General features: G+C 41.9%; 1 protein-coding gene and 1 pseudogene across 1 annotated transcript in view; one reads left to right on the forward strand and one right to left on the reverse strand.

The window, feature by feature from the left end:
* Positions 1-20,624, reverse strand: part of DIPK1A (divergent protein kinase domain 1A) — a 127,145-nt gene extending 106,521 nt beyond the window's left edge. The window contains exon 1 of the mRNA XM_064371157.1: positions 20,536-20,624. Within this exon, the coding sequence (XP_064227227.1) occupies positions 20,536-20,589 (54 nt within the window). The 5' untranslated portion in view covers positions 20,590-20,624. The remainder of the gene's footprint in view (positions 1-20,535) is intronic.
* On the forward strand, positions 2,211-2,610 carry LOC105709534 (large ribosomal subunit protein eL33-like; annotated as a pseudogene).
* Positions 20,625-20,845: the final 221 nt, after the last annotated feature.

The following is a 20,845-nucleotide window of genomic DNA, read 5'->3' on the forward strand; positions in this document are numbered from 1 at the left end:
AGTTTACAGATAAAAGCTGGGTGTGGGTGGTACACACCTGTAATCCCAGCTACTCAGGAGGCTGAGGCAGAAGAATCACTTGCACCTGGGAGGCGGAGGTTGCAGTGACTGAGATCATGCCATTGCACTCTAGCCTGGGCGACAGAGCGAGACTCCATCTCAAAAAAAAAGCCAATGTGCATCTACAGCCCACACTACTGCCCCCAGCATCCAAACCAGCACAGGGAATACATGGACATGAGCAGTAAATACTTTTTGATGAGGAAAAGAGAAACAGCAAAATGATGAACAGCAAAACAGCAACATGACACAGTTTATGAAAGGAAGAACTCGAAAACTAAGAATCAGACAGAGGCAAATCAAGTTGTTGCTTAAAGCATAATAATTAAGGCTTTTAAATTCACCAAACCATTCTGCTATCACAGACTAAAAAGGCTTGTTTATCCCGTCTCTGTCCTAGGGGAATAAATTATCTCATGAGTCTTTCTATTTTACCAAATTGCTATTGAAAAGCTGGTGAAATGTTTAAGCAATTCATTACATTAATATAAAGATCTTTTATAGGACAAAGGCATTATCAAAACCAAAGTATAAACAGCATTAAGAGTAAAGTGGAAATGATATTGTTTACTTAAAATCCATTGAAATCAGCCACAAAATTCATTCCAATTTTAAGACCCCAATCTTTGAGTAGTTTTTTCTTCTCCTTTTTTTTAATCAAAATAAGCTGTATACAAGATTTTCTGGGAAAAAAAGTTCCATCTTATTTTTATTCCTCTCAAGTTATTTACTCTAATTTTCTTGCCTTATTTTATTGAAATAATTTGTTAATTATGTTATATTATGTTATGTTATTTATTTATTTATTGTTGAGACAGAGTCTCACACTGTTGCCCACACTGGAGTGTAGTGGCGTGATCTTGGCTCACTGCAACCTCCACCTCCCGGTTCAAGCAATTCTCCTGCCTCAGGCTCCCAAATAGCTGAGATTACAGGCATGAGCCACTACACCCGGCTAATTAGTTAATTATGTAATGCTTAAACAGACACTGTAACCACGAAGACAAGCAGGATAGGTAAACATTCAGAAAACAGATGCTCCAGTTTAAAATTCACATCAGGACTTTTAGTTTAAGACAGCAGACTAAAGATGTATGTTTGCTACTTACAGCTTGCAAAACCACACTCAAAAAAGGAAGGCAAAGGAAGCAATAAGCCTCTAACAGCTGGAAGAAAGAAAAGTAAGAGATTCACCAGTGGATAAAAGATCCAACACATTTCTAGTTTCCAAAAGCAAATGGAATTGTGTTGATGGATGAGGCAGGCAGAGAAAGCCACAGCCCAGAATACTCTACCAGGCAACCTAAAAGGAGCTGGAAGCCAAACTGCTTCTTGGAATGCTAGAGGGAATCTAGAGAGCCAGTCTGTCAGCTGGAATACCTGATGGCTCTGGGCTCTGAGCCAACAGGTACAAGGGAGGGCAGGAGTGAGAAGCGAGGCTGAAGACAGTGGGAATAATTGAAGATCTGTACCTGGAACCGCACAGGCTGGCACCCCCATCCACCTCCCCCACCCCACAGAGATCACAGGCAGCCTAGCATTAACCCTCACTCAAAAAACCAGATAGCTGAAAGAACAAACAAGCTGCAGAAAGCCAAGGCTTCTAGTGTGGGTACGTACGGTCCACCCAGAGTAAAGTACTCCACTGGCACGAGGGACCAGCACAGGCTCACCCCAGAGCAAACAGGCCAGCCAAGGCATCCCATGCTGCACACAGGGCTCAGTCAGTCATGCACTCAGGTGATAGGTCTAATGGGAAAACAGACTTCTAAAACAGCAGAGGAAATCCACACCAGTTACCTGGTCCTTCTTTCTGAAATATGAATAGTCAACCAACAATTACCAAGCACATGAGAAAGTCCAGCAGCATGAAAAAGGAGAGCTAAGATAAACACAGAAAATAAAATCTCTGAAAGAAATAAAGACAATTATGGGGCATAAGAAAACATTAAAGCTGCTGTGATCAAAATACTGAAGAAGATAGTGCATCCACATAAACGATGAACAGGAAACCATAACAAAGAACAAATAACTTTTAAATTAAATATAAGATCCTTAGAACTTAAAAAGTGGTTAGAAAAGGAAAGAAAGTCGCCCGCCACCTTGGCTCCTGTGGAGGCCTGCTGGGAACAGGACTTGTAAAAGGACCTATGTCTGGAAGGCTGTGGTCCAAGGCTATTTTTGCAGGCTCTAAGCGGGGTCTCCGGAACCCAAGGCAGCACACAGCTCTTCTTAAAATTGAAGGTGTTTATGCCCGAGATGAAACAGAATTCTATCTGGACAAGAGATGCGCTTATGCATACAAAGCAAAGAACAACACAGTAACTCCTGGCTGCAAACCAAACAAAAGCAGAGTTGTCTAGGGAAAGGTAACTCGGGCCCCTGGAAACAGTGGCACGGTTCGTGCCAAATTCCGAAGCAACCTTCCTGCTAAGGCTATTGGACACATAATCCGAGTGATGCTGTACCCCTCAAGGATTTAAACTAATGAAAAGTCAATAAACAAATGTGGATTTGTGCTCTTGTATTTTTGTTAAGTGGATTAAAAAACTTACTACCTTAGAAAAATTAAAATTAAAAAAAGGAAAGACAACAAATGGTCTGAAAAATAAAATGGAGAAACTCAACAATGAGAGTACATGAATAAAAGATAAAAATAATAGAGAAGCTAGAAAAGACATAAACAGCCAATCCAATAGGCACACCATTTGACTAGTAAGAGTCCTAGAAAGAAGAAACAGAAAACAGGAATGAAAAACTATTAAACAAATAGAATTTCCCAGAGCTGAGAAAAGACCCAAGTCTTAAGATTTAAAGGGCTCAGTGAGTAACCATACAACTGATAAAAGACCCCTATTTATACGTTTTCGCTGGAAATTTCAAAATAAAGAGTATAAAACAGAGATTCTGAACAGGAAAAACAGGTCACCCACAAAAGACTGATAATCAAACTAGCTTCTTATCAGCAGCAGGGGATATCAAAAGACAAAGCAGCTGCATCTCCAAATTTTCTAAGAAAATTATTTTTGGCCCAGAATTCTATACCCAGCCTAACTACAAACAAGAACTAGGGTACAATAAAGGCAATTTTTGTTTTGTTTTGTTTTTCTGAGATAGGGTCACCCAGGCTGGAGTGCAATGGTGCAATCTTGGCTCACTGCAGCCTCCGCCTCCTGTGTTGAAGGGATTCTTTCACCTCAAGCCTCCCAAGTAGCTGGGAGCACAGCTAATTTTTGTATTAGAATCACTTGAACACAGAGGTCTGAGACCAGCCTGGGGAACAAGGCAAAACCCCACAGGCTGCCTCAAACTCCTAGGCTCAGTTGATCCTCCTGCTTCACCCTCCTAAAGTCCTGGGATTATAGGCATGAGCCACTGTGCCTGGCCAAAGACAGTTTTAGACATGAAAGCACTCGAAAAGTTTAATTCCCACACATCCTTTCTAAAGAAGGAGAAGATTAGAACAGGGAAAGACTTAGGGTCCCAAGAACAGTGACACCAACCAATGAGAGGAACGCAGGGAAATCCTAGGAAGCCAGCTGTGTAGTAGGCCTAGAAAAGCATCTGGTCACCATGGGAACGCACGCATGGAGGAGGGAGGTTTCTGGCAAGAAGAAAAAAAAGGAGGAGGAGGATTCTACCACAGACTATGAAATATAAGTGAGAGTACAGAAAAAATAAGGCTATGATAAAGGAAGATTGTGCCAGAAAAAGAAGGCAATTAGAAACTCCCGCAAAAATTTTTTAAAAGGAAAGAAAAAAAAAATAGCATTCAAAAGCTGCATTTCAAATAGGAAACAAGCTTATATGTACCCTGATTATAAGGAACTGATAGAGTGTGAGAAAGAGGATCCAATTGCTATTAATGTTGAAATCTTGAGAGCCCAGGGTCACTACCCTGGCCCTAGGAAGAAGAAAAAGTAGTCCTAACATAGAGTTGGCTCTGCACTAAACAATATTTATAGAATCATATTTTAGGGAGTACTAAAATTAGAAATGTCCTTCATCTTAGGCCAAAACTAACTTCGATATATTTGGTCTCAAGACATAAATTTCAGGATCCTAAGAGAAAGACTGGCCCAAAGTATCTCAATCCTCCCGTATTTTCTATAAACACAGAATCAAATGATGCCTAGTTCCTTCCTGCAATTAACTCCCTGAAGGTGAGAGTCATTTTCATTATTTGAATGGTCCAGAACAAGCTCAGGTCACTTGGATTTGGGGGGCAGATGACAGAAGAAATGTCCACTTTCTGCAGCTAAGTATAACCAGGTAATTATTGCAAAAGACAACAACTGCATATTGACCACTCAGGGGAGAAACTGTGGGCTACGGTGATGTCAAGTCATAATTCTGTTACTTCGTTAGGGATCCCAAAGGCTAGGTTTTAAATTATTATTTTCTAATAGAAACATCAAAATGCAAGCAAGCATAATTTCTAAATACAAGGAACTTTTTAATAGGGAATTTACAAACATCACATGTTCTTTTCCCTATTGGCAGAAATATGGTCTAGCTTCTGGGAAAGGACAAATCCTTGTAGTAATGTGCTAAATAACAAGGGGCAATTGTTGAGGTCTGTTAATTCTACTTGCTTCCTATAACAAAAGGAAAATAATTATAAGCTGCAGAAAATGGGTTTCAGGTTTATAAGGGAGATTTTCCTTTATGGAAGAATTAAAAAATCATAATAATATAATATTATTTATAGTTTTCATATTTAAGATTCAACTTATGTGGAGACTTGGCTGTATAATAGGAAAAAATATAAATGTTATCAACTTTGGCAGTGTAAAAGTAGCTGACAGAAAGTGGGAAGTAGAAGAGAGGGAAAAACAGGTAGAAAAAGGAACACATGTTCTAATGTCCCTTCTAAAAAAGAGGAAAGTCAAGAAAGACTGTCAAAAGTGGATGAAATAAGAAACAGTTGTTATTTCTGAGGTTACCAAGTTATGCAACAGAATAAGTTAAATTAAAATTACAACTATCAAACACTAAAGAGGATAATGATGTGAGAAATAAATATTCACGTTTTAAAACCAACTTAGCAAATAAACCTGATAAATCAAGAAACAGAGGTAGGCTGGGCCCGGTGCTCAGGCCTGTGTCCCAGTACTTTGGGAGGCTGAGGCAGGCAGATTGCCTGAGCCCAGGGGTTTGAGATCAGCCTGGGCAACATGGCAAAACCCTGCCTCTACAAAAAAAAAAAAAAAATTAGCCAAGCTCGGTAGCACCTGCCTGTGGTCCCAACTACTTTGGAGGCTGAGATGGGAGAATCACCTGGTAAGAAGGAAAAAGACGGTGAGCCTGAGATGTTGAGGCTGCAGTGAGCTGAGATTGTGCTACTGTACTCCAGACTAGGTGGCAAAGTGAGACCCTGTCTCAAAAAAAAAAAAAAAAAAAAACCACAAACATAAGAGTGTATTACATAGAGCTGTAGTCTCCAAAGTTTTTTGATAGTACAATCCTTTCAGGAAAATAGTAATAAGCACAAATCCCTAATATGATTATGTTTACTTATTGATATTCTGTGTAAAATTATGACTATACTCATCTTTTTTGTTTTTTTTTTTTGAGATGGAGTCTCGCTCTGTCGCCAGACTGGAGTGTAGTGGCACAATCTTGGCTCACTGCAACCTCCACCTCCCTGGTTCAAGTGATTCTCCTGCCTCAGCCTCCTGAGTAGCTGGGACTATAGGCGCACACCACCACGCCCAGCTAATTTTTGGATTTTTAGTAGAGACAAGGTTTCACTAGGATGGTCTCAATCTCTTGACATCGTGATCCGCCCGCCTCGGCCTCCCAAGGTGCTGCGATTGTACAGGCGTGAGCTACCATACCTGGCCGACTATACTCATCTATTATATGTATACTGTAAATTACACAAAAATAAAAGTTTAAAGTATGTATTTTGAATGAATTTTCAAGATGGGAAATACTTATAATAAATCAAATATAGAAAATCATCAGTTATTCTTATATAAAAATAAACATTTTAAGGTATTTTAAAAAAAGCACTTCACCTGGGCAAATGATCTGAATAGACCTTTCTCAAAAGAAGTCATACAAGTGGCCAAAACAATGATAAGAAAAAATGCTCAATGTCATTCATCACCAGGGAAATGCACATCAAAGCCACAATGAGACATCATCTCGCCCCAGTTAGAACGGCTATTCCCAAAAAAGACAAGAAATAACAAATACTGGTAAAGATGCAGAGAAAAGGGAATTCTTAAACACTGTTGGTGGGAATGTAAATTAGTACAGCCATTATGGGAAAGAATAGAATTACCATATAATCAAGCAATCCCACTACTGGATATTTACCCAAAGGACAGGAAATCAGTATGGAGAGACATCTGTACTTCCCCGTTTACTGTAGCACGATTCACAGTAGCCAAGATATGAAATCAATCAAAGGAATGGAATACTATTCAGCCACAGAAAACAATGAAATCTTGTCTTCCACTGCAACACGGAAGAGCCTGTAGGACGGTATGTTAAGTGAAACAAGCCAGGCACAGGAAGACAAATACCACACGTTTTCAAACATATGTGGAAATGACAAAAGTTGATCTCACAGAAAGTAGAATAGTGGTTATCAGAGGTAGGGAAAGGTACCGGGGGAGAGAGGAACAGGCAAAGATTGGTTAACAGATACCAAAGTGCAGCTAGATAGGAGGAATAAGTTCTAGTATTCTACAGCACTGTAGGGTGGCTCTAGTTAATAATAATTTACTGTATATTTTCAAATAGGCAGGAGAGGATCTAGTGTGTTCCCAGTTTAAAGAAATGATAAAAGTTTAAGGGGATAGATATACTAATTGTCCTGATTTGATCACTATACTTATATGGAGACTTGTTTGTACAATAGGAAAAACTATAAATATTATCAACTTTGGCAGTATAAAAGTGTAGCTGACAGAAAGTGGGAAGGACATTTCAAGGCAAAGAGGAAAGGTAGGGCAGACACACTGACACACAGCAGAGAGCATGTTGTCTGGAAACGGGAAGTTTTTCAGGATTGCTGGAGCAAATGGTGCATGAGGTGGTGGTGGCAGGAATGGAACATGTATTGAAATATCACATTGTATCCCATAAATACGTACAATTATGTGTCAACTAAAAGCAATTTTTAGAAACTTTTTTTTTTTTTTGAGACGGAGTTTCGCTCTTGATACCCAGGCTGGAGTGCAATGGCGCGATCTCGGCTCACCGCAACCTCCGCCTCCTGGGTTCAGGCAATTCTCCTGCCTCAGCCTCCTGAGTAGCTGGGATTACAGGCACGCGCCACCGTGCCCAGCTAATTTTTTGTATTAGTAGAGACGGGGTTTCACCATGTTGACCAGGATGGTCTCGATCTCTTGACCTCGTGATCCACCCGCCTCGGCCTCCCAAAGTGCTGGGATTACAGGCTTGAGCCACTGCACCCGGCCCTAGAAACTTTTTTAAACAGGTAATTAACTTCCTTTTTCTTTTTCATTAAAAAATAGAGACAGGGAACTCTCGGGCTCAAGTGATCCTCTTGCCTTGGCCTCCCAAAGTGCTGGGATTACAGGCATGAGCCACCACACCCAACTAAAAGGTAGTTAACTTCATTTATTTTTTCTGAGGTGGAGTTTCATTCTTGTTGCCCAGGCTGGAGTGCAGTGGCGCAATCTTGGCTCACTGCAACCTCTGCCTCCTGGGTTCAAGCGATTCTCCTGCCTCAGCCTCTCAAGTAACTGGGATTACAGGCAACCACTACTATGCCCAGCTAATTTTTTTGTATTTTTAGTAAAGACAGGATTTCACCATATTGGCCAGGCTGGTCTCAAACTCCTGATCTCAAGTGATCCACCTACTCTGGCCTCCCAAAGTGCTGGGATTAGTTACCTTCATTTTTTAAAAGCAGCATACAGATAAAGAACCAACGATTTGACCATTCTGCTTACCCACTTCTCTACCCTCCCACCCTCATCCACAAAATTAGAACTTCACCTCACTCCAAGAAGCATTCAGGGAACTTAAAAAACTTAATAAAGTTAATATGCTTTCCAAAAAATCTATACAATAAATAAAATTTCAAATAATTTCTTTCTTTTTTTTTTTTTTGAGACAGAGTTTCACTCTTGTTGCCCAGGCTGGAATGCAGTGGTGCAATCTCGGCTCATCACAACCTCTGCCTCCCAGGTACAAGCATTTCTCCTGCCTCAGCCTCCCAAGTAGCTGGGAGGCATATGCTACCATGCCTGGCTAATTTTATATTTTTAGTAGAGACGGGATTAGAGGCATATGCTACCATGCCTGGCTAATTTTATATTTTTAGTAGAGACGGGGTTTCTCCATGTTGGTCAGGCTGGTCTCGAACTCCTGACCTCAGGTGATTTGACCACCGCGGCCTCCCAAAATGCTGAGATTACAGGCATGAGCCACTGCACCAGGCAATAATTTCTTTCAGTACTCGAATTAAGCATCTTATGTACTTCCCAGGATGTGTACTATTCCCTTTAGAGGCATAGCCTTAGAAGTTAGAGGCACAGTCACCAGGAAATCCAAAAATATAAATGGTTAAAGAGGGGGTACCTTTAGGGAGTAAAGCTGGGGGCAGGAAGAAGTGGAAGGAGAAACATAGTTTGTATCATAAGCTCATCTATACTATTTTACTTACTGTGTACACACTCCTTCAGATAAGAAATTAGTTTATCTAATCAGTTCTATAAAACTCTATCTTTACAAGTATATATGCTGATTCATTCATTCAACAAATATTTTTTGATCATCTGCTCTGCCCTAGGCATAAAAGACAGAGAGAAAACTGACATTTTAGCTTTCAAAGAGAACAGTCTGGGATGGAAGAAGAATCTGGAAACCACTGACAACATTTCAGTCTTCCAAGTGCTTGAGAGAAGAGCATGCCAAATATCACGCACTCACAGTCCGGGGCACAGAAGAGGTACACTAGTACTGTGGAGTGTTAAGGAGGGACTGCTGAAAGGTCACTTCCTCTTTGAGTTGAGACTTAAAGGACAAGTGAAAAAAAGACAACAAACTAGATGCATAGGTATGTGGAGCAGATGGGGAACGGACATTCTACGGCAAAGAAGAAAGGCAGGTAGACACGTTGACACGTGAGAGAGCATGTTGTCTGGGAGACAGGAAGTTTTTCTGGATTGCTAGAGCAAACGGTGCACAGGGTGGTAGTGGCAGGAATGAAACAGCAATATAGTAAGGGGCAAGAAATGAAGAGAGGTGCTCAGAACTCTGAGCAAAGGGAAGCCACTGAAGGATTCTACCAGCAGGAAGGGAGACCTGAACAAATTACTTTGGAAGCAATGTGGAGGACAGATCTGAAAGGGGTAGACTAGGCTATTCCAATGGGCCTAATTAGACAAAAGGAAGATGTGAATTACAGTATCAGCAGAAGAATGAGGATGAGATGATGCATTCAAAAGTTATTCGGGAGGCAGGAGGAATAGTTGCTTGAGCCCGGGACAACGCTGCAATGAGCTATGACTGTGCCACTGCATGCCAGTCTAGGAAACAGAGGGAGACCCTGTCTCAAACAAATCAACAAAAAAGAATAGTGTTTCTGGTAAAAATAAGTTTTTCCAAATGTAACTATTAGTAGCTATTTCCACTTTCCTTCCTTTAATAAATACCCAAGACTCCTTTCATAGTTATTGCAAGAAAGATTAATATAGTCATAGCTCTCTTATAAAAATCTCTTCTTTGGTACCACCTTTAAACCTAATACTAATAGGAAAAAAAACATAATATTTTAAGAAATAATTACTTTTTTTACCTTTAGAATTCAATTGTATGTTCCTGTGGAGGCAGAATTCTACAGATATCCACCAACATTCCCAACCTCTGGTTATTTCAAATACTAATCTAAGTACTGCTATGAAGGAGGGACTTTGCAAGTAGAATTAAGGTTACTAATCAGACGACTTTAAAATAGAAATTATTCTGGATTATCTGAGTGGATCCAATGTAATCATATGAGCTCTTAAAAGCAGAAAAGGAAGGCTGAGGAGTTAGTGAGATGAGGCAGAGGAGGAAGACAGAGAGATGTGAAACAAAGGACCCCACCCATGGTTGCTAGCTTTGAAGATGGAGAAAGGGAGCCATGAACCATGAAATGCATGTGGCCTCTAAAGGCTGAGAACAATCCCCAGCCAACAGCCAGCAAGGAAATGGAGACTCAGTCCTGCAACCACATGTAACGGAATTCTGACAACCTGAAGGAATCTGGAAGCCACGTCATTCCCAGAGCTCTAGAAAGAAACTCAGCACTGGTGACACTGATTTCAACCTTGTGAAACTTGAAGCAGAGAAACAGCTGAGTCACACTGTGTCATGACTTCTGAGTTAACAAAACTCTGAGATGAGGGTACAAATAAATGGGCGTTGTTTTAAGCTACTAAATTTGCAGTAATTTGTTACAGGAGCACTGGGAAACTAATACACTTTCTTTAATCACTGACTTCAAACTTGCCCTGTCAAATCTCATTTTTCTATTAAGAGATGTAACTTTGAACAGAGTTCATACATTTCCAGTCATACTCAATTACTATACAATACAGTCTAATTTATTTTCCCCAACCTCACTTTGAAAATGTTTAAGCCTACAGAAAATTGAAAAGACTAACACAATGCATACTCTTATACCCTATACCTATATTCATCAATTGCTAACATTGTTCTAATTTCCTTGCTTTCTCACTCTTCCTAAATGTACTTAAATATTTTCCCCCCTCCTTCTCCTTCTTTTTCCTTCTCTGTATCATACATTCTAAACTGCGGATGTTTTTGCCCCCCAGAGGACAACTAATCATCAAGAAAATGAAATCAAAACTACAGTGAGATATCAATTCACGCCTGTGAGAATGGCTATTCTTAAAACAAAAACAAAAACAAAAAAACAGAAAGTCTGGAGACTTATCTGATAGTCACTACTGGGGGAATGCTACTGACGTCTAATAGGTAGAGCCCATGGATGTTGCTAAACATCCTACAACGCAAAGTCCCACACAATTATCCAGCCCAAAATGTCAATAATACTGAGATTAAGAAACCCTGCTTGTAAAAATGTTTGTAGGCCGGGCGTGGTGGCTCACGCCTATAATCCCAGCACTTTGGGAGGCTGAGGCAGGCAGATCATGAGGTCAGGAGTTTGAGATCAGCCTGGCCAACATGGTGAAACACCGTCTCTACTAAAAATACAAAAAAATTAGCTGGGCATGGTGGTGGGCGCCCGTAATCCCAGCTACTTGGGAGGCTGAGGCAGGAGAATCACTTGAACCCGGGAGGCAAAGGTTGTAGTGAGCTGAGATTAAGCTACTGCACTCCAGCTCAGGGGACAGTGTGAGATTTCATCTCAAAAAAAAAAAAGTTTGCATATGTGTATACAAACATTTTTCCTGAACTATTTGTAAGATAGTTACAGACTTACTTTTACCCTACTTTTTTATGATACTTTTTACCCTAAATGCTTTAGTTTTGGCTGGGCATGGTGGTTCATGTCTGTAATCCCAGGACTTTGAGAGGCCAAGGTGAGCCCAGGAGTTTGAGACCAGCCTGGGCAACATGGTGAAACCACATCTCTATAAAAAATACAAAAACTAGCTAGGTGTTGTGGCACATGCCTGTGGTCCCAGCTATTTGGGAGGCTGAGGTAAGAGATCACTTGAGCCCAGAAGGCTAGGTTGCAGTGAACCATGATGGTGCCACTGCACTCCAGCCTGGGCAACAGAGCAACACCTTGTCTGAAAAAAACTGCAGTTTAAATTTTCTAAAAACCAGAACAGTATCCCATACAGCACATGTTAACATTGATACAATACTACCATCTATTATACAGTCCATTTTCAAATTTCTCCATTATCTCAAAAAATACTTTTATGGCTTTTTAAAAAAATATCCAGGATTCAATGAAGGGTACATAGGATAGCGGCCTGATCACCATTTTTCTTTCTTTTTTTTTTTTTTGAGACGGAGTTTCGCTCTTGTTACCCAGGCTGGAGTGCAATGGCGCGATCTCGGCTCACCGCAACCTCCGCCTCCTGGGTTCAGGCAATTCTCCTACCTCAGCCTCCTGAGTAGCTGGGATTACAGGCACGCGCCACCATGCCCAGCTATTTTTTTTGTATATTTAGTAGAGACGGGGTTTCACCATGTTGACCAGGATGGTCTCGATCTCTTGACCTCGTGATCCACCCGCCTCGGCCTCCCAAAATGCTGGGATTACAGGCGTGAGCCACCGCGTCCGGCCCTGATCACCATTTTAAAAGAAATAAGAAGTCCCAATTTTCAAACAATGGGGGAGAGGGAGTAAACTTGTGGCACTACTCTAAGATCTAATAGTCTGTGGCTCTGACATTATGTTACATCTGAAATGGATGTACTAATTCAGAAGGTTGCTAATACATTAAAAGTCTCTCAGCTATCGCCCTTTTTGCCTTAGCCCACCTGCACCCAGGTGAAAAAAAAAAATCTCTCTTGGGAGAATATCTTCAAACCTGTTTACCCTGTTCTTAAGAAAGAAAAGGGAACACTCTTCACAATAATCCATAACCCTGTTGAATAAACATCAATCTGAAACAACAAATCAAGAAGGAAGTTTCTCCAAAGAAGATATACAAATGGCCAACAAGCATATGAAAGTTGTTCAACACCACTAATCATCAGGAACATGAAAACTACAACAAGGTATCAACTCACACCTATGAGAATGATCACTCTTAAAACAAACAAACGAAAAGAAAAAAAAAAGTGCTGATGGGGATGTGGCAAAATCGGAACCCTTGTGCATTATTGGTGGGAATGTAAAAGATATTTGCACTCCCATGTTCACTGTGGTACTATCACAACAGCCAAGAGGTGGAAGCGACCTAATTGTTCACTGACTGATGAATGGATAAAGGAAATGTGGAACATAGATACAATGGAATACTACCACCTTAAATAAGAAGGAAACCCTGTCATACTGTACATGGGTGACATTATGTTAAGTGAAATAAGGCAGTCACAAAAAGACAAATGCTGTGTGATTCCACTTATATGAGGTATCTAAAGCAGTCTAATGGAAACAGAAAGCACAATGTGGTCACCAAAGGCTAGGCGGAGGAGGAAATGAGGAGTTGTTCAATGGGTAGAGTTTCGACTTTGCAGGATGAAGAAGTTCTAGAGATGTGCTGAACAGATCTCTAGATCTCTCTACACAGATCTTTGTTGCTGCACAAAGTGCATAAAATACTTACTACTCTACTACACATTTAAAAATGGTTAAGACAGCAAATTTTATGTGCTTTTGACCACAATTTAAAAAAAAAAGAAACAAAAAAACCCATCATTTCAGGATCACACTTAAAAAAGATAACTATGGCCAGGCATGATGGCTCATGCCTGTAATCTCAGCACTTTGGGAGAAGGAGTGGGCGGATTGTGAGGTCAGGAGATCAAGACCATCCTGGCCAACATGGTGAAACCCTGTCTCTACTAAAAATACAAAAATTAGCCAGGCGTGGTGGCACACGCCTGTAGTCCCAGCTACTCAGGAGGCTGAGGCAGGAGAATCACTTGAACCCAGGACGTGGAGGCTGCAGTGAGCCAGGACTACACCACTGCACTCCAGCCTGGGCAACAGAGCAAGACTCTGTCTCAAAAAAATAATAATAATTATTATTATTTAATTTCATTAAATACCCAGTCAACAACAACAAAAGGAATTACTTATTTTCAAAGATAAATTCATTTACTAATATTTTGGGTTATTAAAACATGCACATAGTTTTCTGTGCATGTTTTAATAACTCAAAATATTAGTATCCTGGTTTTCTAAACTCGCATACTTCATAGATTAAAGGTTTTTAAAGGAAAATTATTTGAACATCTAGAAATGGATATGGCCAGGCATAGTAGCTCTCACATGTAATCCTAGCACTCTGGAAGTCCAAGGTGGGAAGATCTGCTTGAACCCAGGAGTTTGAGACCAGCTTGGGCAACAGAGCAAGACCCTGCCTCAAAAAAAAAGAAAAGAAAAAGAAATAGATATGTTAAAAATATTATTACTTTACCTTTTCTTTCTAACTTTTTTTTTTTTTTTGAGGCAGAGTCTCAGTCTGTCATCCAGGCTGGAGTGCAGTGGCATGATCTTGGCTTACTGCAGCCTCCTACTCCAGGGTTCAAGTGATTCTCCCACCTCAGCCTCCCAAGTAGTTGGGACTACAGGCACGGGCCACCATGCCAGGCTAATTTTTGTATTTTTAGAGACCAGGTTTCGCCATGTTGGTCAGGCTGGTCTCAAACTCCTGACCTCAAGTAATCTGCCCACCTCAGCCTTCAAAAGTGCTGGGATTACAAGCATGAGCCTCTGTGCCCAGTCGACAACACTTTACCTCTTCAATCAGGCAATGCAAAATGATGGTATTTAACAGAATGATACAGTATTGCTTTTAGAAACAACTTTTAAAAATAAAAACATTAAAATGTACCTAACTGCTAAAAAAAAAGAAAAGAAAACTTTTATGGCAAATATAAAATAATACTATAATCCATCAAGATGAAAAACTGGGGCATTCCACAAAAAAACCTGCACACAGATGTTTACATAGCAACCTTATTCATAATTGCCAAATATTGGAAGCAATTAAGATGTCCTTCAGTAGGTGAATGGATTAAACTCTGGTACATTCAGACAATGAAACATTATTCACCGTTAAAAAGAAATGAGCTATTAAGCTATGAAATGACACGGAGGAGACTTAAATGCATATTACTAAGTGAAAGAAACCTACTTGAAAAGGATACCTAACACTATATGGTTCCAACTAGATGACATTTTAGAAAAAGGCAAAATATAGAAACAACAAAGACCAGTGGTTGTTGGGGGCTCAATGGGGATAGAAGGATGAAAAAGCGAAACTCCTTTCTATACTGTAATGATGGATACATGTCCAAACCCACTGAATGTACAACATAAAAAATAACCCCTAATGCAAAATATGGACTTTGGGTGATGATATGTCTGTGTAGGTTAATCAACTCTAAAACATGTACCATTAGGTGGGGAATGTTGAAAATAGAGGAGGAGCCAGGCATAGTGGTTCATTCCTATAATTCCAGCACATTTGGGAGGCCAAGGCAGGAGGGTCACTTGAGCCCAAGAATTCAAGACTAGCCTGGGCAATGCAGTGGGACCACTGTCTCTAAAAAATAAAATTAAAAAATTAAATTAGCTGGGCTTGGTGGCATGGGCCTGTAACTACTCATGAAGTTGAGACAGTAGGATCACTTGAACATGGAGGTGGAGGCTGCAGTGAGCCATGATTGTGCCACTGCACTCCAGCCTGGGTGACAGAGGGAGACTTCGTATCAAGGGAAAAGAAAAGAAGAAAAGGAGGGAGAAAAGAAAAGAAAAAAGAAAAGAAAAGGAGGGAGGCTATGCATGTGTCCGGATAAGGGGTACATGGGAAATCTCTGCATTCCTCTCAATTTTGCTGTGAACTTAAATGGCTCTAAAAAATTTAGTCTTTAACTTAAAAACAAAAACAAAAATCTGAGGCACTGAGAAGCCTACAATGAAGAAACAGTTTTATTGTACGGTTTAGTCTGAAAGAAATGTGTTAAGGATGCAATCTGCCTGAGAATTCACCATTTCTTTGAGCGTCTAACAAAGGTTTAAAAGCAACTAATGGTGATATCAAATGGCTCTCTGTACACATACCAGTCTCAGAAAACTAATCATAGCTCTGGAGATTAAGTTTCAGGCAAAGGCAAAAGCTAATCTCTGAACAGCAGGTCCAGTAAAGTTAATGAGAACTACACAAACTGCAGATCTTCTCCCTCTATAGTCTTTGGATGACAGGGAACAACCATAGGTTCTAATTATTCTTAGATTTAAAATAGTCCTGGAGAGTGAAAATGGGCAAAAAGCCATATTACTCTTACTACAGTATTCAGCAACATTATTACTATTACCAGTTAATCTGTATCAGTCTGGCACTAAATCCCACAAAATATCTACATTAACTTATAAGGAACCAAATCATCCACAGCAGTCATGTTTGAAAAATTATGCTAATATGAGCCAAAATGCTAGGTATCAGAAATGTTAAACAAGTGCCAACACCCTAGTTAGAACATGCCATCTATCTGTTCACCCATGACAGTCCTACTGAACACATATTGAAATTGCTAGGGCAGTCATTTTCAAGAGGATACTTCAGAAACTTTAAGCCCTTTACAAGCAGAAGGGCTTGAAAATCTTCCAAGGACTCAAGTATATGGGACTTCAAATTCCATGAGAACTGTACCAGCTTTTCATATGCAACAGAATAGACAGGCAGAAAGACTGGAATGGAAAATGAGTATAATCTTAGTACAGAGAATTATGCTGAATTGTCTTAACTTTCATTCTTTTAGGACTTAACAAGAGTGAGAAGGAAGAAGGTATTTTAAACCAAAACCAACAAATTACAGGGCGGCTGTGTTATCAGCTTCACTCAGACTATGAGAGCAAACCCTAAACAAAGGAGAATCCTAGTTTGTAGAAAACACATTGCTAAACACAGACAAATGAAGGTGTCATTCTGGGTTACCACACCCAAGCAGGCCACAAGTAGTATACACCATAATGGGACATGGAAGAAAACTACCGCCTAAAAATGGTTTAGGCAGTTAATACACCCACAGTTTCTGATCTCAGAGGCAGGGTTCTACTCTGTGCAATGTGCTGCATCATTTAGCCACTCCAGGAAGTGTTATTTCCCAAGTCATGTTTCAACGAAATGTCTGGAAAGCATGGCACTGTAAATTGGCTTGCTCTGGGCAAGATGCCTTGCCATGAGAAGCTCGTTGCTCGGGTAAATGTCTGTTGGCTCTTCCGGGAAGGTCACAAGTCTCCCTAGCCCAAAGAGGGGCTGCGACATAACAGTGTGCCTGCCCCGCTCCCCTGGAAGAAGTGCTTCCTGCACCAAAAAGCTGGCCTTGGTGGAATCTGCAGCAAAAGGTAGAGAGAAGGACCACTTTCATGATAAACTCAGGTCATTTATTTTTCTTTTTTAACAGTTTTATGGAGATACATAAATAATTCACATATCCTACAATTTATTCATTTAAAGTATAAAGTTCAGTAGGTTTTGGTATATTCACAGACTTGTGCAACAATTACCACTATCAATTTTAGAACATTTCCATTCCCCTCAAGAATACCTCGTATCCATCAGTAGTTACTCCCCATTTCCCGATAGGTAATCACTAACCTATTTTTTTGTCTTTATAGATTTGCCCATTCTGGACATCTCATATGAATGAAATAACACGTGATCTTTTGTGACTGGTTTCTTTCATGTATTTAAAGTTTTTAAGGTTCATCCATGTTACAGTATGTATCAGAACTTCTTTTCACTTTATTGCTGAATAATATACTATTGTACGCATATAAAACACAAGTTCGTTTTTTCACAGGCAGTAAAATCTCCTTTGCTATATAAACAAAGCTATGAACAGTGATCAGGTGCCTGTATTAGCCCATGAATACCCATTATGGCTGAAAATATATCATAAATTGCATAATGCTACAGTTCTCCAAAAGTGTTGCCAAATGCCACAGTGATATCTGGATTAATAAAAATACTGAGAATGAAGTTCCCTTACAAGTCAGCTTACTGCTTAAAAGTTTTCTCCTGTAAACTATAGAAAAAAGGGAACTTGCAACTCCTAAGGCCTGAACACCTCAGGACATAACTGGTTTGTGACCCCATCCAGTTAAAGACAAACAGCAAAACTATAAGTATACAAAGTTGGTCTCTGTAACCTTTCTCTCCTCTTCCTGGCCCTTCATCTCTTCCATCTTTGAAATAAATCCAACTGCTTCCCAAACTCTCTCTACACCCTTTCCCTACCCCAAAACCGAACAAGACCTCTTATACCTGCTGAATAATTACACCCTCACTTTAAATTAAAATAATACATTCATTCACAGGAAAAGTTACTTAAACTAGACATCTGTATTCTAAGACATTCTTCCACAACATGAAATGAAAACTAGTTTCCCTCATAAGAAGAATTTCTGGCATGAACGAGCTGATAAGAGGAGGGTTTTTTGTTTTGTTTTTGCGGAAAGACTCATTCAAATCACAGTAAACCCACTCCATGGCAAATAAAATTTAGTCAGTAATCTCAGGTTGATGCATATCTCAGGGTGGGAAAAAATAAATTGTTCTTAACTTCGTTAGGCATGATAATAGTGTTATGATTATGTCTAAAAATATGCTTATCTATTAGAAATGCATACTGAGGTACTTAGATTAAATGATGTGATGGCTGAGATTTGCTTTAAAATACTCTGGTTCAGGTAGGCTTGGTGGTTTATGCTTGTAATCCCAGCACTTTGGGAGGTCAAGGCAGGAGGATTGCTTGAGCCCAGGAGTTTGAGACTAGCCATGGCAACATGATGAAACCCCGTGTCTACAAAAAGTACCAAAATTAGCTGGGCATGGTGGTATGTGCCTGTAGTCCCAGCTACTCAGGAGGCTGAAGTGAAAGGATTACCTGAACCCGGAAAGTCGAGGCTGCAGTGAGCCCAGATGGCGCCACTGCACTCCAGCCTGCGCAACAGAGGAAGACCCCATCTCAAAAAAAAAATGAATGAACAAACGAACGAATGAATGAATGAATACGTTGGTTGGAAGGGGTGGGGGAGGGGAAATGAAACAAAATACTGACTGTTGAGGACAGGTGATGGGCATATGACAGTTCACTATTCTGTTTTCTGAATGTATAAAATTTTCCATAGTAAAATATTTTGGTGTTTTTGTTTTTGTTTTTGTTTTTTAAAGACATAGGGTCTCACCCTGTTGCCCAAGCTGGAGTGCAGTGGCTGATCTCGGCTGACTGCAATCTCTGCTCCCCAGCTCAAGCTATACTCCCACTTCAGCCTCTCGGAGTAGCTGGGACCACAGGCACCCTCCATCCCACCCAACTATGGTTTTTTTTTGTTTTTGTTTTGTATTTTTAGTAGAGACAGGGTTTCACAATGTTGCCCAGGCTGGTCTCAAACTCCTGAGCTGAAGCAATCTGCCCACCGCGGCCTCCCAAGTGCTGGGATTACAGGTGTGAGCCACCGTGCCTGGCAGGTAAGATTTTTTTTTTTAACACTGGTGTGAGGTGTTACAAAGGATTATAAAGAGGTACCTGGCCTGGGCTGAATTCTAGATGGGGTTGTGATAGTGTTACTCAAGGGCACAATTACTATTACTATTACTATTGGTGGTGCTTGCTACAAAGACTCTTTTATTCGTAGACGTTTAATATCATGGGTTGTCAAATCATGCTTCCAATTTGCAGTACATCACTCATTTCAGGGTAATGACTCACACATACAATTTTCAAACAAAAATGTAATATTTACTTGCCCCATGATGGTTATCTTCTCAACTTTTTTCTTAATTTATAAAAGCACCAGCTGACCCCAAATCATCTACCAATACCTTTAGGCCTTTTAATGTAAGCGGTAAAGGAATACTGTCCTCTGAATGCAGTGTTGGCTAACACTGCTGACCCATGCAAGGCATTGATTTGTAGCTGCTTTTCCATCGGAGTGACGGATTTGCGCTCAGCTACTCGCGGTGTCTACTAGGTCCCCCTGGTGACCAAACAGTACACTTAGGCAGTAGTAGGGTTCCAAGGCACAGGCTGGCAGCGGAACAGAGGGTGGAACGGGAAATCATGAAAAATTAACACGCGAACAGTACACACGACATGACTGAGAATTACGTTTGCATTGCTGGGTATTTGGGATCCGCAGACCAGCCACCAGCCCCTTTCCTTTAAAAAAGCGAACACCCAGCCGCCCGGTTCAGGCTTACCGATCTCCACCTCCCATTTAAATCCTGGGCGTGATGGAAAGACGCAACCAAGGGGCTCGGCGCTGTTGTTTGGGGTCTGGGGAGACACTGGAGTAACAAATCGTCATAATTTCCTAAGATACGGAGGAATGCTACACCACCTTTTCTACCACCGACTTAAGACCCAAGACACGGAGTCTAAGAGCAGCCGACCTGCGGGGGCGCACGGGGGAGGTGGGAAAGCCCCGAAACGACCAGGGAGAAGGCGGCCCGTCGAGCTCTGCCTGGAAGGGCGCAGGGCTGCGGGCAGCACCCGGAGCGCGCAGGTCCTACCCGGCTCACGTCTCGGGGCTCTCGGGGTGCGAGGATGAACCCAGGCGGGACGACCCGGGCCCCGCACCCGGGCCCTGGAGCCGGGCCGGCCGCGGCGCGGGAGGCGCGAGGGCCGCGGCGGGGGGCGTCGGCAGCGCCGCCGGGGAGGCTGGAGAGGGCGCGCCGCCAGGTGCCGGACGGCAGGGGGCAGCGGGGTTCGGGCAGGCGCGGACCCAGTGAGGGAGGAGGGGAGCGGGCAGGTCCCGCGCGGCGCGGCAGGGCGCGCGGCCGGGTGCTCCCGCAGCGGGTAGCGGGGCGGCCGCCGGCCTACCTGGAGGTAACAGGGTTTCCTCAGCCAGGCCCCCGGACAGAGACTCCTCGCCATGGTAATCACACATCGCCCCGCCGCGCTGCAGTCAGAGGCGGACCCGAGCGCCGGCGGCCGCGCTGCCCGCCTCCCCACGCCTCCCCCCGCCTCCCCGCCCCCTGCCGGGCCGGGCCCGCCCCCTCCCCCGCCCCCGCCGCGGCGCGCGCCGCGCTTCCCTCGGCCCCGCTGCAGCCACTGCAGCGGGCGGCCCGAGGTCCGGCCTCCTGCCCTGTCAGCCCGGCAGCCGCGGCCGTCAGAGCGGCTGCCGCCGACT

This window comes from Aotus nancymaae, unplaced genomic scaffold, assembly GCF_030222135.1.
Source record: "Aotus nancymaae isolate 86718 unplaced genomic scaffold, 86718_ANA_hifiasm-v0.15.2.pri h1tg000122l, whole genome shotgun sequence".
Taxonomy (NCBI): domain Eukaryota; kingdom Metazoa; phylum Chordata; class Mammalia; order Primates; family Aotidae; genus Aotus; species Aotus nancymaae.